This window comes from Coenobita brevimanus, chromosome 72, assembly GCF_032717465.1.
Source record: "Coenobita brevimanus isolate Jiangsu-jjx chromosome 72, ASM3271746v2, whole genome shotgun sequence".
In the NCBI taxonomy this organism is placed as follows: domain Eukaryota; kingdom Metazoa; phylum Arthropoda; class Malacostraca; order Decapoda; family Coenobitidae; genus Coenobita; species Coenobita brevimanus.
The window spans coordinates 3,444,570-3,462,500 of NC_137025.1; the positions used below are offsets into that span (position 1 = coordinate 3,444,570).

The 17,931-nt window shown below is 43.3% G+C and overlaps 1 protein-coding gene across 2 annotated transcripts in view; it reads left to right on the forward strand.

Moving 5' to 3' along the window:
- The first annotated feature begins 2,139 nt into the window (after positions 1 to 2,139).
- The window catches only part of LOC145407165 (glutamine--fructose-6-phosphate aminotransferase [isomerizing] 2-like), a 57,487-nt gene continuing 41,695 nt past the window's right edge, over positions 2,140 to 17,931 (forward strand). Inside the window, exon 1 of one of the 2 annotated variants that reach the window (XM_080278188.1) lies at positions 2,140 to 2,207. In XM_080278188.1, coding sequence (XP_080134314.1) covers positions 2,201 to 2,207 — 7 coding nt within the window. In that variant the 5' untranslated portion in view covers positions 2,140 to 2,200. Of the gene's footprint in view, positions 2,208 to 2,628; positions 2,707 to 17,931 lie in introns of those variants that run through there. The other variant, XM_080278189.1, reaches the window with a different exon arrangement.

Here is a 17,931-nt window from a genome sequence, read left to right on the forward strand (position 1 = left end):
AAAAAAATAGTTATCGTTTTTCCAGTTTACAAGTTCGCTGTTTACTCGCTATATAGGCAGCTCGAGGAGTGGCCAGGATGGTGGTGAACAGACAAAGAAAGTAAGCTCCAAAAAATGTTGGAGTTACTACCACCAAGTCAGAAGGAAGGAGGGGGACGGTAGAAGTATCAGTTGGTGAGGAAGTGAATTTTAGTTGAAGGAATAGGCGTCGGGGCTTAACCCAACATGCGTGGGCAGTCATTTTGGGCAGTTGCACTGGGCAGGGGACAACACAAACATACAAGAATGGTGAACAGACAAGGAAAGCAGGCTCCCAAACATTCCCCCGGAATACGATACGCAACCGTCGATTTTACATCTGGGTATCTATCTTTAGTTCTAGGTACGAACAGGCTAGGGCAAAGGAGACCGTGCCTAAAGGTCTACTGGCCACCCCTTAAATATGCCTGGCCACCCCGGTGGCCGTCCCAGATTTCCGGGAAAAATACTCCCCGACCCACCTGAAAAGTTTTCCTTGGCCATAAACAAGCCTGGCCACCACGTTTTAAGAAACTTATAGCTACGTCCCTGGAGGTAATCAGAACAAGATGCACAACTGAAATCAACTATGTCAGGCTGGATGGAACAGTCTCGATGTAGGTCAGACTGGAAGAGCTGTGACAGGCCTTTGTCCTTATCTCATTTAAGTCATAGGCCTATTGTAGTTGGATAATTGGGTTTGTTAGTATCGCTCTGTCCGTATAACCTTGCACTATTAAGTTACAGGGTATGTGGTGGTAGCCGGGCAGAAATGGGGATGGGGGATGTTAGAAAACAATGTAATTGAATCTTGTTTTTTTTTTTTTTTTTTTATGAGGATATTGTAAACATGAGCTATGACCATTTTAAATGTGATAAATTGTTAACAGAATAAAATGTAAAGCAGTATCCCCCAGAATAACATTTTTTTGTATGTACAGGCTGCTATGGCTAGAATATAAGTTCAGCCGAGGTGAGGTGAAGTGAGGTAACCCCGTATATGATAAGGATTATGACCGAGGACAAGTAGAAGGATTAAAGTAAATGACTGATTAATCTCTCAAGAAGATTAAAAGGGTGCGGACAGCCCTCTCTGCTATCCTTGTTTTATTCTATAGGCCAAAACGTGAAATCCTTCCTTTGTTCTGTGTGCCCCTCCCTGCTGTGGGTGTGTTATAAGACTTCCACCGTCCTGTCTCTATGTCACTGTCTGAAAATGTAATATACGAAAGTTCTTACTATATTTTCATTTCTCCTTTGGTCAGTTTGTAAATATATACTGTACACCAAAGATTTTGTAAGCTGAACAATAATCTGCCAGGAGCAAGATTTTTTGAAAGGCGTCCTGGTCCTGAAGGAGTTAAAGTTATTTACAACCCCTATCATCCAGAGTATAAAATCGCTTGTCAGTAGCAAGAGCAATGTTGAACCAATTCTTTACGATGACGTAGTTTAATGTTGCTACATTCAGATGACTTACTATTCTTCAGTTTGAAAGGGATGTTTAGTAGCGAAGGGATTAACGAAGACTATTCTAACTCCCCCAATTTAGAAAAAAAAAATTCCTCTACTAAATAAAGTCGCCTGGTGAGAGGAAGAATAAAATAAGACATTCGCCTTCAGAGAGATGAAGTAAAGAGACATCCTGGCACTGAAGGGATTGTAGGATTGTAGGTGATTTAGTTTCCCTCATGCAGGTTGTCTGGAGGTAAACGGGTCAATCAACACATCAACACAGTTATTCTGGAAATATTAAATGCTGAAGAGGCATACAGATCTTCGTCAGCAAGATACTGTGTAGGCTAAAGTGTTGATTCTTATCTACAATATCTATGATTCCCAGAACCTAAGGAATGTTATCAGTTAGGAACAGTTTTAAGAATTCATGAAATACGTAGATGTATCAACTTGCTTTGGAAGATGTAACTTACGGTAATAATGTACTCCTCCAGCAATAGAAGGTTGTGCTCAGAGCAATTGCCGCGTCCTTATTGGTGAGTGGAGGAGACGTGGGCGCGGCCAGGTGTATCTCTCCGGGATTTGATTGGTTGCGTGAGGCGCGGGGCGGGAGGTGTGTCCTCCACCTTATATATTTGCTCCCACCACACTTTCGTTTCGAGTCGTAGCTGTCTGGCTTGAGTGAGGACGTCTGGTTAAAACTTTTCATTGTAAAACCGCAACCATGTGTGGTAAGTACACATAATGTTTAAAGTATCAGCACCTGTCTGTTGTTTGTGTATTATTGTTCAGTTCTTTGGTCAACGTATTATATGGTGAACATAAATTTAAGTTTTGATGCTCGTACCTGCATTTGCTAACACTGAATCTTAACTTATTATTGATTTAGAACGTCCGACGCTCGTCACAACAGGTAGATAAACTATACGTCAGCTGCCATGCCGCTGTTTGTATGTCTAATCCTTGACCGAGTGGGTTTGTTTTGGTAGACTCAGACAATACTAAAATTACATTATTTTATACAAATTAAACATTGATAAAAACTAAATTTAGGAAATTAGCAATCAGACTGTCGCAAACTTCATACAGATGAGAAACTAAAGGGACCGTACAATGTGTTGGATTGTCTTGTGTAGCACAGGTTATGTTTACAAGAAGTGCTGTGGTGTTTGTGTCAGTGTTTTATCGTCGTAGAGGCCGCACGTCGTACTACTTCAGGGGCAATGTGTGGTGAGTGATGCAGAACATACCTCTGTTTTCCTGAAGTGTGATGTAGCTAAAAAAAAAAAAGAGGGGAATGTGCACGTATTCAATACAGAAAGTGAGTGGTTTCAAGTAGCGTATTCTCGAGCAATTTTGTAAGAGCCTTTTCATTTCATTTAGGATGTTTTCTTGTTTCCTGGTTCACGCGTGTATCTTGTGACAGTGGACGAGTGTGTCTGTGAGGTGGAAGTGTGGGTGATACTGGATCGAAATACTTTCAGGGATGTGTTGACGTGGCGCCAGATGGTAGACGTCGACACTGGCAAACACTTCGGAATTGTTGTTGCTAATACTCCATTTAGAATAATATTGTGAAACTTTTACTCTCCACTAAAAGGTACAGTGGAAGCACCTGGTGGATGATAATTTTACTGGCTTAGATGAGGTTTTATGTCGTAATCCATATTGTGAATAGGAGCGGGCCGAACTAGTGTTATGGATTTTTCACCGACCCCGGTAGAATGAACGGTGCTGACTCGCACTGCTTTTCGTGATATGCTTGTGCTACTGGCGTCTGGCATCATGCAGGATTGTTTCTTATTGCTCAAACTTTGTCGTTTTTCTAACATTCTATATAAATACAGTAGTTATGTATATGTAGTTATGAACATATCGACTACGCTGTTATCATATTTGTACTGTAATATGGTAGGATTTTACTTGCTTGACCATCATCAGAATTATGATGAAAGTTTCCTGCTGCTGCTGTGTGTGTGTGTGTGTGTGTGTGAGAGAGAGAGAGAGAGAGAGAGAGAGAGAGAGAGAGAGAGAGAGAGAGAGTGGTTTTATCTATTCTGGAACTTCCTTTATACTCATGTTATTGGGGAAATTTAGGTTTCATAAGTGTTTATCATCAGCATTTTTACCTTATAATTGTAAGTAGCATGTGTATGACTTGTGACTACAAAATCACGTATGTTTATCGCATTTAAATGCTTATTTACGGTATCCGCATTTGTTTTATATGTTCCGTGCTGTTTTTGCCTTAACCTGATTGGCTTTTACGTGTATATGATTGGTATTTGCCATTTTCACCGTGTTTGTAAATTCCTGTGGTATTGATATCTATGGTAATGTTGGTACAAACATGTTTGATGAGATGTATAACCATGTATGATAACTGTAGCAGATGGGGATGCCCTCCCTCCACTCACGTGATGTAGTGTTACTTTAAGTGACTGTACGCTGAGTGATAAAGCCGAGTAGTTTCTTGTAGCCCAGGAAGCCATTTATCATGTTAAGTGGTAACCATATAACTAACCAGATGCACAACCAAATAGATGCATGGGGAGTTCAGGGACTCCAACCGGATGTAGTTCACAAGGATTTACATCCGAGGGTTGGTTGGGTTATTGTTCACAAAATGCTCTTCAGGGGAGTGTGGTTACTTAAATGTCTGGACAAAGTAGCATAGCTGCAGGTCCCACCGCTCCTGATGGGACAGTAAAAGACTGGACATATGTATGGTGGTATATAGGCTACAGATACACATGATAAGAGCAGGTTCAGAATTTCATGTATCACACTTGTTTGTCGACTAACACCTGTACAACACTTGTCTACATTTGTTCCAGGTGTTCACATTCAGTGACCGCACATTGTACAGGTGCGTTTGGAGAGAGAGAGAGAGAGAGAGAGAGAGAGAGAGAGAGAGAGAGAGAGAGATGGCTGATAATGATAATGTACGTTAATATGTATGTCGAATACTGAAAATAGTTGTGGTGGTGATGATGAGTGTAATTGGTGGTGGTTGTAGTGAAGCCGTGTCATGTGGTGAAAACTGGTAGTAGTGGTGATGGTGGTAGATCCTTGTGCAGGAGAAAGTGATAACTGTATCTTCGTGGTGGTCCTGTCAGGAAAATCAAGTTATGTTTAGTCAACTCTTGAGCCAGAACAACAATGGCACAGGTATGTCTTTGAGTTACCGGTATTGAAAATCGTGATAAGAAGAGTAATTGTGATTGAAACTGTGTAAAATTCATTTTTCATATACTGTCATCTCTGAGTTTACCTGGTACATAAAGTCTACCATATGCATAAATTCCGTAAAGTGATTAAAAGCCTTGAAGTATTATCGTGTATCTACTCAGCCATATGATTGTACGTTTGCTTCTTTGTCCTTCCAATATATTCTCATCAGTTGTTGTGATCGTAGGCTTATCAGAAACGTGAACCCAGTTAGTTGCAAGTGTAGGGGGATAGGGAGGGAGTTGAGAGACGTTTTTGTAACCGGGTAGTGGAGTGAGTGAATGGATACATGACCCAGTTAAGAAGCACATTGCTGATAGTACGAGTATCTCAGGTTTTTGTGCTCCCCTACTCCAGTTGCTGAATCTTGCCCAACATAGTCAATGGTATAACAATGGGAAATAGCCCATGATGATGATAACGATGGTGATGATGATGATGATGTTGATTTTCTCTTGGCCGTACTCCTCTGTTACTCTGCCTCTGATCCTTCAGTAAGAGAGCAAAAAAGAAAGTGACGAGAGACGGTAAGACACGAAAACCGTAGACACGGAAAGGGAAGTGAGAATGGAAGAAATGGAAGGTTAAGAAAAGAGATGGGTAGTGAAAAGCAAATGGCAGATGGATAGGCAGGAGGAAAGTGAGAGGTGGGCTTAGAGGGAGGATTGTGTACCCGAGAGAATGGTTAAGAACAGAAATAAATAGTGAGCGGCGAGAAGTACGGTAGGACGGTAGTCGTGGAGATGGAGAGGAAGAGGTGAGTGGTGAGAGGTAAGCTAGGGAGGAGGAGAGTGGGTAGAATTGAGAAAGTTTAGAAAAGGTGTAAATGACGAAAGGAAAGGAAGGGGTAAGAGATGAGTGGTGAGATTTGAGGAGGGAGAAAGGGAGGTTAGGAATGGGAAAGTGAAAGTTGGCGGGAGGGAGGGAGGAAGAAGGAATGAATAGGTGAGTGGTAGGATAAGAAATTAGCAAGTGATAAGAGGTAAGAAGCTGGATGGTAGAAGATGAAGTGGGGAGGAAGGGAAGATGTGAGTAGTGAGAGGAAAACATGGTAGGAAGTAAGATATGGGAGAGCAAAGAGGAGAGTGGGAAGGTAAGGGAGAAGGGTTGAGAGATGATGTAAGTGAAGGTTGGGAAGTAGGTTGATGGGTAAGAAGGGAGTGGTAGGCAGAGGTGAAGGTTAGGTATGGGAGAGTGAAAGTAAGAGGGAGGGAGCAGTTTGGCAGGGGTGAAGGCAGAGGGGGAGGGGTGGAGATAAAGGTGTAGAGGGCAGACGGCTGGAGGAAGGAGAGAAGGAGTGGGAAGGGATAGGGGGGAAAGGACAGGTTAGCGGAAAAAACAGGATATGGAAACTGGAGACGAGTGAGAGATAGAAGTGGGGGGGGGGGATGAGGAGGGTGGTTTTGGGGTGAATTTACATGAAGGAGAGAGGGAGGCGGTGAAGGAGGAAGGTCGATAGGGAGGGAGAGTGCAAGGGATCCAGACAGAGGGAGGGTGGGCGGAATGAGACAGGGAGAGAAAGGTGGAAAGCAGACAGAGGGAGGTTGAAAATCAGGTAGGGGAAGGGAGGTTGGAGGTGGACGGGGAAGGAGAGTGGGGAGCCAGACAGGGGAACGGTCTAGACATCACCAATACTTTCTCTTCCACATACGAACTCTCTTATTATTATTATCATTATTATTATTATTATTTATTATTATTATTATTATTATTATTTTTACACGAGGGAGGGAGGCTTGGTGGGATGGTCTGTTGGGCTTGGCTTAAGGCAGGACGTAAAAGTTATTATTATTGTGTGATAAGGCGGGAGAGGCTCAAGGAGAAATAGAGGAGAGAGAGAGAGAGAGAGAGAGAGAGAGAGAGAGATGATAATTAGCTGTGTATAGTGTGAAGCCATACCAATGAATCTGTCACTATAGGAAGATCTTCACTGGTAACGTGTGATGGATTTTAATATCCTTTTCTGCGTTTCTCTTCTTATCCTTTTTTTCATTTTCTTTCTCTTTTATTGTTTTGCCTCTGCCGGTGATAAGAGAAAACCGTCATTAATCTCTTCAGTATAGTGACGTCCTTTGTATTTCTTGCTGCCTCCAGACGCTGTTATTCAGCATAGGGGGAAACCTATTATAGCAAAGGGGCTTGAGCATCTTCCTAAACGCCTTGGGTACGCTGACGATTTTTTTTTTCCTTGCTTCTGTCTGACTTTTATTTTATTTTCTTGTTTCATTTTTTTTTTTTTTTTTCGGCTGGGCGACTTCCCTCACCTCCAGTATTAACCCCTACAGTACTGGAACTTCTTTTGGACATATTTTTTGTCACCTTCATAAGATTACATTTAAAAGCCTTTGGTAGTGATGGGGTCGTGATGCTTATTATAGCTTCGAACATGGGTAGTGAGTGTGGAACGTGCTGGGTCTGTATGGTCGTGGGCTTTTACTTTATTCATGCGATTTCCAGACGATTTTAGTCAGCACTGGAGGAACCACAAGAACTGAAGGGTTAACATTAGACTTCAGATACGAAAAGTCTGTTAAAGGCTGAATAAATTACCTGAAAGTAGCAAAGACAGATCAGCAGAAGACGCCTGGACTGAAGGGAAAATGCTGTTAGCCTACTGCATAGATAACTTTGAGGAGAATTTTAGGGTGTAGTGTGAGATAAAAATAGCTACCGAGAGCCTCCTAAGCCCACGGGATGAGCAGAGTAACGGAGTAGCGACCCAGGGATGAAGTGAGAGGAATCGTGAAGCATAAGAGAGGCGTTTTGCGAAGAAAGAGAGGGAGACAGGAGGGAGAGAGGTTGAAGGAGAGGACTGGGAGATGGAGGGAGGAAGAAAGAGTAAAGGAGAGAGGGAAGGAGATAGGAGTGAAGGAGGGAGTAACAAGAGGTGAAGAAACGAGTTGAAGGAAGGAAGGAAGGAAGAAAGAAAGAGAGAGAGAGAGAGAGGGGGGGGGACAGAAATAGAGAGGAAAGAGGAAGGAGAGCGGAAGGAAGGGAGAGAGAAGGAACGCAGGAGGGGAAGGAAGAGAGATGAGGGAGGTAGGGAGGGATGAGGTAGGAGAGAGGTCAAGGAAGGAAGGAGAAGGAATACACGTGAAAAGGAGGAAAGACAAAGGAGAGAGGGAGAGACTGGAGGAGGAAGGGAGAGGGGTAAGACAAAGGAGGGATGGAGGGGAGAAGAAATACAAGTGAGATGAAGGAAAGAGTTAGGAGAGAGAGGTGAAGGAGGAAAGGAATAGAAGAAGAGAACAGGGATAAGAATGTATGTAGGAGAGATGAGACTGAAGGAGAAATGTGAGGGAGGGAGAGAAGTGAGGGAGGAAGAAGGAGGGAGGGAAAAGGAATGCAGGAGGGAAGGAGGGGGGAGGAGGTTCATGATCACTGGGCTTGTTGACTTTTGGAGGCACATGACCTCTCTCTCTCTCTCTCTCTCTCTCTCTCTCTCTCTCTCTCTCTCCCCGTTGTTTATGGCGCCAGTCGGGTTACGCGCAGGTTCGATTCCCCAGCCTTTTTTTTTTTTTTTTTAAATTAACCAAATCGTGACGAATTTTGATAATGTATTTTTTCCGATGCCAGAGAATTTAGAACCCGAATGTTACCAGCTGTTTTTCTTTTTATTTCCTTCTCCTCTCATCTCCACTTTCTCCTCCCTTCATCTTCCGTTTCATTCTTTCTCTCCTTTCACTCTCTTATTTACCTTTTTATCTCTATGATGTATCTTTTTCAACCCATGCACAGTATCCATCAGTCAGTCTATCTATCTGTCTGTTTGTCTGTCTTTATCTATCTATCTATCTATCTGCCCATCTGTTTATCTGTCTGTCTATCTATCTATCTGTCCATCTGTTTATCTGTCTGTCTATCTGTCTATCTGTCCATCTGTTTATCTGTCTGTCTATCTATCTATCTGTCCATCTGTTTATCTGTCTGCCCCTATAAATCCATCTATATCATCTACATGCCTATCAGTTGGTACCTATAGTCCTGCTTTGGTCTACCATCTCTGTACATATCTCTATCATTCTATCTATCTATCTATCTATCAGTCTACCTGTGTCTGTATCGATCTGTCAAACTATACACATCTTTTTATCATTCTACCTATCTGTCTATCTACCTGTATCTTTTTATCATTCTACCTGTCTATGTCTACCTATATCTTTTCATCATTCTGCCTATCTATCTGTCTACCTATATCGTTTTATCATTCTACCTGTCTGTTTGTCTACCTATATCTTTTTATCATTCTACCTGTCTGTCTGTCTACCTATATCTTTTTATCATTCTACCTGTCTATGTCTACCTGTATCTTTTCATCATTCTACCTGTCCATCTGTCTACGTTTATCGTTTTATCATTCTTCCTGTCTATCTGTCTACCTATATCTTTTTAATTCTACATGTCATTCTACCCATGCCTATATCTGCCATGTGTATCGATCTGTCACTCCTTCTGTCTGTGTCTGCCCGTCTCCATCTACCTGTCTACCTCCCCCCCTCCGGTTGAACTTTGTGGAGGGGGAAGGACTGGTTTTTGCCGCACACAGGTAGTATCCTTGGTCTCCATCCTGCCGCCCTACCTGGACCTTACCTGCCCTTATTTGCCCCTTACCTGCCCTTATTACCCTTACCTGATTGTATTGGTTTACATGTCATTACTAACCCTTACCTGTCTTTACTAGCCCATGCGTGTCTTTATTAGCCCTTACCTGCTTGAATTTGCCTCTGCCTTGCTTTATTTGCATCGTGCTTCTCCTACCGGTTTGTGTTGGCTTACCTGTCGAGAGAGAGAGAGAGAGAGAGAGAGAGACAGAGAGACAGAGACAGACAGACAGACAGAGGACGAATACTTTGACTTTAAGCTATACATTTTGAAAGCTTCTCCTCACCTAAGTACTCCACACAGGGACGAATAATACCCCTGTACTAAGTCAGCAAATGTGTAGGGTTAAGGCTAGCAGGGTGTCGGTTCAGCACACCCAACATCTGTGAAGCTGATTTTGCAAGAGAAGTAATGTGATTTTTCCATGACATACCACGAGAAACGAAGACTAAGATACAGAGATGCGACGAAAGATTGAAGTAAGTCCTGCTGGAGGTAAAAGGGTGATCAAGTGGTAGACTTTTTTATATACCGGTATATATATATATATATATATATATATATATATATATATATATAAGGGAGAAGGAACCAAGGCCAGAAGCTGAAATATTGGTGAATTGGCTACCTGAGATAGTAGTGACAACTGGGTTTCCTTTTTCCCAATGAGACCGAGTAATCAGGAGTCATGTGCGTCAGGGTTTCATCCCGTGAGTGTTGTTGTGATTGTTGTGATGGCCGCTGTCAGAACTAATGGAAAAGTGAAGGTTGGAAGCTTTGGAGTGGGTAGGGAAGGTGTACAGCTCAGGTGGTCACAGATGAGTAGGGGAAAGAACGTTGGTGAAAAGACAGGGCTTTGAAGAATTCTGATCTTGACGATTTTATTCAGAGTAGGAAAGACCCCTCGTGATGTAAGGAATTTGAGAGTTTTTTTTTAATACATCTAGTATGGTGACGCCTTTATTAGTACAGTACAGGTATTCTTGATTCCACCTGGCGACTTTATTTAGCTTAGGAAGGAGTTTGTACCCGTCATCATTAAACCTGTCACCACAGTGTCTCCTTTTTAATTCATGAAGATGCCAAACGATTTTATTTAGATTAAGAAAGAGTGACCTCCTTTATCTTATGTTCTTGCTGCCACCAGACGATTTATTCAGGTCAGGAGAGACTTTGTGAATTGGAGCTGATGTATCCATAATTAGCCCTATCAGTGTGAGGTGTCCTTCCTGTGTTGAGTAAATTCGTATGGAGAGAGCGAGGGGAAACTAAGGGCATCATTTGACGAAAGGGTTAACGGGCCTTCTGCAGAAATGTATTAGTAATTAAGATGTGCCTGGGAACCGTCACAGCCTGGTAGAATGCAATCTTAACAGTTCTTTGTTTTCTTCTTATCTTTCTTATCTTTCGTTGCGGTGACACATAAACTGTATATGCTAATTAACGCCTTCACTGCCAGGAGATCTGACCTAAGCTGAATAAAATAGTGTTACAGTGATAAGGTACATCAGCAATCATTGCATTATTCAATAGTGTTTTTTTAACTTCAGCCCGAGGACGTCATTTTAAAAATCTTATTCATGTTGCTATAATCAGTAAGTTAATAGCTGTTTCGACTGTTCTTCTCTCTTTGTGGCCGTCCCTCTTATGACGGACTTCACCCCCCTTGGGTGCTGATGATGGGTGTACTCTGTAGGGCATGATATCAACAAATGTCTGCAGATCCCCCCCCCCCCTTCCCCTGCTGTTCTGAAGCAGCGACCGTTTCATTGGCAGTTACCTGTGCTATACTGTAGTGTAGTCGGTCGTCCCGGATACCGTTGCTGGCTGACTACTGCATGTAGGCGCTGCTGGTGCTTGCCAGCATCATCTACCCATTCCCTAGGGCTTGTGCTGTTTGGGTTCTAGTCGCCTCGTGATTTTAGATAAAGAACTATTTTTTTTTTTTTCTATGGCCTCCGGTCCGGGCCAAGGCCATCAACCTGCATAGTGACTCCTTGGCTATAATGGTTCCCGGGCGGTCCTGTCACACCATCTCGAGGTATTGCTCCTCTACATCAGGCCACCACACCATCTCCAATGCATAACTTGATTCTTCTCAGCCTTCACCGTAAAGTCTGTGATGCCAGACTCACATTCTGCCATTACTCCGGGTGCCAAAAATCGTGTAGCCACGCACTTTTTCCTATTTTCTGTCCAGTCACTAATACTGGTACTCTGTCTTTCATGTATACAGGTCGCACTGGTACTGTCTTCCTCAGTTTGTCTTTTCCGCTACTTATGACCTCAAGCCATTTGACTGCACTGTGTCCAGGCACTGAAACGAGTGAATTTTAATTTTGGCTTTCTTTTGTTCGACTGTCTTTGCTAGGGTTAAACTTCGCAGTCTGTCAGTCTATGGTTTCTTTCAGTTTTTGCACAAAAATGATGGGCTTCTGATGAGGGGGGTGGTAACGATGTGGGTGTGGTGGTGTTGATGTAGGGGCGTACTGCTGGTGACGGTGATGACGTGCTTTTTGTCAGAACAGCGTCACCCCAAGGCCGCTCACCCTGCCAGAGAAGTGAAAACCAGTCCGGCCGCTGGGCCTGGTGTCCTGTGCGTAGTAGCGAAATGAGCGGGTTCTGATGCAATGTGCCAGGGAGCAGAGTAAGTTAAAGGGGTGTGGTGTTGTGAACGAGGTAGAGAAGAGGAGAACAGAGGAGAGTGATAATTCCGTTGTGACAGTATCTTCCTCCCCACCGTGCACACTGACATGCTTGTGCGGAGTTGGGTGTTGAATGCAGCAATGCCCTGGCCGTGCAGTGACTGGTGCAACACGTTCATGCAATCAGTGTGGCTTGATTGCTGATGCTTTCTTTCTGTGTTGCAACCCACTGGCTGGGGCGCTCACCTCAAATGCACACACACCTCGTTATCCTCTTAACTACAGGAGCTCTCCTTTTAACAGAATAAAATACAAGGCCGTAACAGCAGCAGTCATCATCATCATCATCATCATCATTATGGTCATCGTCGCCATCGTCATTATCATCATCACAATCCTTATTCCACCTACAAAGATGGGATGAGTTACGATCAGAAACAAAGAAAGGAAAACTTAAATGTAGAACTACCACATACCATACCAGTGAAATAGACCACATATTCATTCACATATCATTCAAGCCACCGGAATCCTGGCTCCACCTCACAAGCATAATCATCAGCAAATGTTTTTTCTTTGTAATAGCTTTTTACATACACCTATCGAGAAGTCATAAAAAAAGAAAGAATAAACTGCCATCGTGCTAAATAGCTTAATGGATATTTTTAATGGAGATTTGTTCCTCTGTGTAATCCTTGTGCTGCAAGAGATGTCCCCTTAGCTGAACAAAATCGTCTGGAGGTAATAGCAAAAGAGATAAGACTTGGAATAACTCATGTCTGCTCAAATTATTATCTTTTATCTCATTAACTGGTTGTTTTATGCCCATAGTCTCTCTTGTAAAATTATTGCCCCTTTCCATTCCTCTAACCCCAAAGTTGTGTGTGTGTGTGTGTGTGTGTGTGTGTGTGTGTGTGTGTGTGCGCGAGTCTTTGTGGTCGTAGCTTTCTTGTTTTCACTTTGCACACAGCGTTGTGAAAGCGAGGGTGAATATGTGGTGATGTTTATAAGTATGTGTGTGTGTGTGTGTGTGTGTGTGTGTGTGTGTGTGTTGATGTTAGAGTGAAGGTTGAGAGAATAGAATGTGCCTGTGTTTAACAGTTGTGAAACAGTTCCCGTTATTATTTATCAACAAGTGGAGGACACAATGTCACTCTCTTTTGAAGAGAGAAACCTGTAATTTACACAGATATCTTTTACCTGGTCGTGGAGTAGTGGATTGCTGCCTGGCTCTCATCTGAGAGCCACGGGTTCGATGCCCGACATAGTGGTAATATATTGGATTACTTTTCCTCTGTAAAGTACACGTTTCTTTCTTCATTCTGACTTCCCGTAAGTGCTTGGGATAGATTAAAAGCATCTACTTGCCCGAGTGCCAGGGGGGTCATCTCACCCTCTTCAGGCCCACAGTGGGGGCGGAGGGAAATTGGATACGAGTTTGTGACAATGTGAGAAAACTTCTACCTGGTCGTGGCGTAGTGGATTGCTGCCTGGCTCTCACCTGAGTCTCAGATTCGATTCCCGGCATAGTGGTACTATATTGGATCACTCTCTTTTACCACTCCCATTTTAAATCTCATCCTCACAGTTTTCATCGTACATCACCTCACTGTCGCCTCATTTTGCATTACACCCTACACTTCTCATTCTTACAACTCTCTTCTTATAGCCTTGTAACTTGTCTTACCCTCACCCCGCTGACGTGGAGATAACGTAGAGAAAAGCTACTGGATCTTCATAATGGGATAAGAATCAGTGGAGAAGGAAGATCCAATCCTCTCTATTCCTCCTCCCCATGTCTATACTCATTAACTTGACCCTAAACTTGCCGTCTCTTTGTCTTTACTGTCATGCTGAGTTGTAACAACCGATGAATACTACAATATGATGCAAGGGATGTAGAGCCGTAGCATTGTCTTTCTCTGTCACTGAGCCACGTAAAATTATATGGAAACGAGCGATAATCTGGGCCAGGTTAATGTAAAAGATCTATAGTTACCTCTTACGACACACTGGGAATTACTAGGCTGTGTCATCATAGAGGGAGTGAAGCAGTCAGTCCTGTTTAATTTAAGGTCTCTAGTTTGTGAAGCTTAACCAAAGGGCGGGGTCTATCTGTCAATCTGCCTGTGTGTGTGTGTGTGTGTGTGTGTGTGTGTCTCGCGCGCGCGGGATAAGACTGCCAATATTGAGGTGTGAAGTAATTGTGGCTTGAAGTGATTTACGTAACACACCGCCGTTCTTACACCTTTGATAAATTCCTTCGCTAACCCTCATTGCCTCTTTTCCTCTTTTTTTTTTCTTTCTCCTCTTCCGTCATATATACCTATTGTTTTCATTTTTATTATTTTCTAATCCCGGCCATGCACTCGACAGTCTTCCATTGTACACTCAACAGATGACGCATACTTGCACACCCATACATTCCACCTGCGTAGTGTATATATGTGGTATCCTTATATCTCATCTAGGACTGCTGTGGAGATATTAGCAGGAGTATTAGCAGGATATTAGCAGGAGGAGCTTTATAACATGTCGGTAAATCTTTTGGGGGATCGATGAAGACTGGTTTAACTAAATAAGAATCGTGAAATTACGGCTCGCTCGAGAGAAACAAATGTACCCCAAGCCACCATTGCCCGTAGCGATCGATGATGTCAGTATTGCTGCTGTGTATTGCTGTTGTACACTTGGGGGGCCGATTTCGTGATTTGATGGTAAGCATTGCAGTTTTATTCCTGCATTTCTGTTTTTTCCTCCTGGTCCCTCTCTCGTCCCTTTCTTCCCCTTCTCCGTCTTTACTACTCTCCCTAATCAGTTTTTTTTTTTTTATTCTTCATTCCTCTATCAGTCCACGCTTCCTTCCTTCATTCCTTTATCAGTCCACCCTTCCTTCCTTCATTCCTCAATCAGTTCACCCTTCCTTCCATTCGTTTTCACTGCTCTCTTCAGTCAGTCCGTCCTTCCTTCCCTGCTTCCATCCACACTGCTCTCCCCAGTCCTTCCTTCCCTCTCTCTTTCCTTCCTTCTCCACTGCTACATTTTACCGTCAGTCCATTCTTTTCCTCCTTTTTCCTCTCTCCCTCACTCCCTCCTTCTCCATCCATCCATCCATCTCTCTCATCTCGAGCTTCGATGTGTCTAAATGCGCTGGATTGTGCAAGGGAGCGGTCATGTGGCCACCTATTACTTGCTTTTTGTGGCCAACCCAGACAATGGCTTCGTCATGTTGCATTCCTCACATTACCCAAGCACTGGCAGGCACGGTGTGTGTGTGTGTGTGTGTGTGTGTGTGTGTGTGTGTGTGTGTGTGTGTGTGTGTGTGTGCATTTGCATTTATTAAGAAAGACACACTAGTGTAGTAGTAGTGTGTAGTAATGCAGTAGCAGTAGTTGTGGTTGTTGTTGTCGTCGTCGTTGTGGTAGTAATAGTAGTAGTAGTAGTACCGTAATGATGATAATAATAATAATAGCTAATAATAATAATAATCGTGCAATACGGTATATGGGAACGGACGCGAAATCTTCAAGTCAAGGCAGTTTGAAAGCACTGTTAGAAAGAGAGAGAGAGAGAGAGAGAGAGAGAGAGAGAGAGTGTTACAGCCTCTCTATGTGGATATCACCAAAGTAGGGGTAGTGATGGTGGTGAGGAAGTGAAGCTGGATGTCAAGGGTATCAACTGCAGTGGCGCTTCCTGCTCTCTCCGGGGGTCGTACTGTCTGGGGGGGGGGGTGTCGTAGTGGTCGTGTTGAGGGACGGGGGACAAAGGTGAGGTCGTGGACTCGTGGTCGTAACCCCTTCGATCCGGTGACTTACGCTGTTTTTATATTTTATTATTATTTTTTTTTTTCGCTAACAGATTATTTTATTCACCTTACGGGAAACTTTTATATGTGAAAGGTTGGATGTTGCCTTCAGTAACTCCCTCAGTGTGAGATATCTGTCCTGCTTCAAGGTACCAAAAATACTCTTACGTTAAGTAGTGCTGTGAATTACTTTTTTCTTTATTCTTGGTACACCTGGAAGATTTATTAGGCTCATGAGAGACCTTTCCTATTGGAGGAGATACATAAAGCCATCATTATTACCTTCATCCCCAGCGAAATGAAGTAAAGGAAAATGCATCCCCGAGAAGCCATATCGTAATAAGTGGAATTGGCCGAACATTTGAGGAATCGAAATAAGTTCCGCGTGTGTTTGGAGGCAAAGAAATAGAAATAGTAATCAGTTTCACCATCCGAAAAACTGCAATCATCATGACTTCACGAATCCATATCAGCGAATGTTTTTTTTTTTTCTTTTACCAGATCGTGGATATTACTGCATTTCAAACATTACACCCCTTCTTGCTTTATTGACAGAGGTTCCATCTGTGTTCTATATATCCATTTATTTATCCTCGGACGCCTGAATACCGTCAGGGGTGGCCACAAACGAATCGCCTCCATGTCACCCTGTCTTCTTCCATGTGTTGTGTTCTACGTAACTTAATTTGTAGTGGTAGTCTGTGTGAGGGAGGGAGAAAGTAGTGAAGGTAAATTTGAGATAAACAGGAGGAAACAGTAATACGAGGAAGAGGTGTAAGAAGCGGCGGACGGAGAGGACAGTGGGTGCAGGTCTGGTCATTCAAGGTCATGTAACGGACTACCACCACTACCTCTACCACTGTCACTACCTACCCCCATACCCCACTACCACTGTCTCCCCCTAAACCCCTCTATCATCACCACTACTACTACTACTACTACTTCCCCCTCCCATACCCCACTGCTGCCACTACCTTCCCCCAGTACTCCACTACCACTGTCACTGTCTCTCCCCCATACCTCTCTACCATCACCACTACTTTTACTACTACTTCCCCACATACCCAACTACCACCACCACAACCCTTTCATACAATTGTTCCCCATCACCACACACACACACACACACACACACACACACACACACACACACACACACACACACACACACACACACACACACAGCTGCAATCTAGTAGGCGTAGGAGGCTCCCTGGTGCGTCCTTCTCCCCTGCATGGTATATGTTTGTAAATGACATGTTAACCCCTTCACTTCGATGTCTTAATTGCATCTTTTAAGAAATTTTATAAGACGTCATTATTTTCAAGGATGTCGGGGTGATTGCTTGTAACTTCTTCACCACGAGAGCCCCCCCCCCCAGGCTAACTTTATTAAATTAACGTGGTGGTTGCAGGCATGATGTGGGAGTGACGGCAAGATGGTGTGGTGATTGCAACGTGGTGTGGGTTTAGTGTTGGTGTAGATGTCTGGTGGTGGCGTAATTAGGGTAGTGCAGGTACTGGTATGGTGGTGAGGGTGTAATTGTGGTGGTGGTGGTGTAATTGTGGTGGTTGAGGTATGTGGTGGTGGTGTAATTGTGGTGGTTGAGGTATGTGGTGGTGGTGTAATTGTGGTGGTTGAGGTATGTGGTGGTGGTGTAATTGTGGTGGTTGAGATATGTGGTTATGGTGTAATTGTGGTGGTTGAGGTATGTGGTGGTGGTGTAATTGTGGCGATGTAGACGCGTGGTGGTGTTAATGTGGCGCTTAATGTGATTTATATCTTGGTATGCAGGCCAGCCACATTCAGGCCAAAATGTCAGTTCCATAAATGACCGTCAAAAATTTTGAGCTGACATACACTTTCTTTCTCCCTGGTAATCTCTGCATTATTATGAAGTTTAGATATAGTTCATTCTTGATTCTGTCAGACAGAACTGTTCCACAGTCTTTATTTCCCGCTGTCTGTGACCTCCGTTCTTTTAAATGCAATGTGTCCAGGTATAGAATGCATCTTATTTTTAAAAGTTATTCTTGGAAGAGCATTTTTTGTAGACTTCATCTACTGCCCTGCTCTTTCCGAAAAAGAGAAAGTCAGTTTTGAAAGAATCCGGTAGACGTGAGGGACTAATGAATAAGGATTTGTCTAACCTGTTTAGTTCTATAAAACTG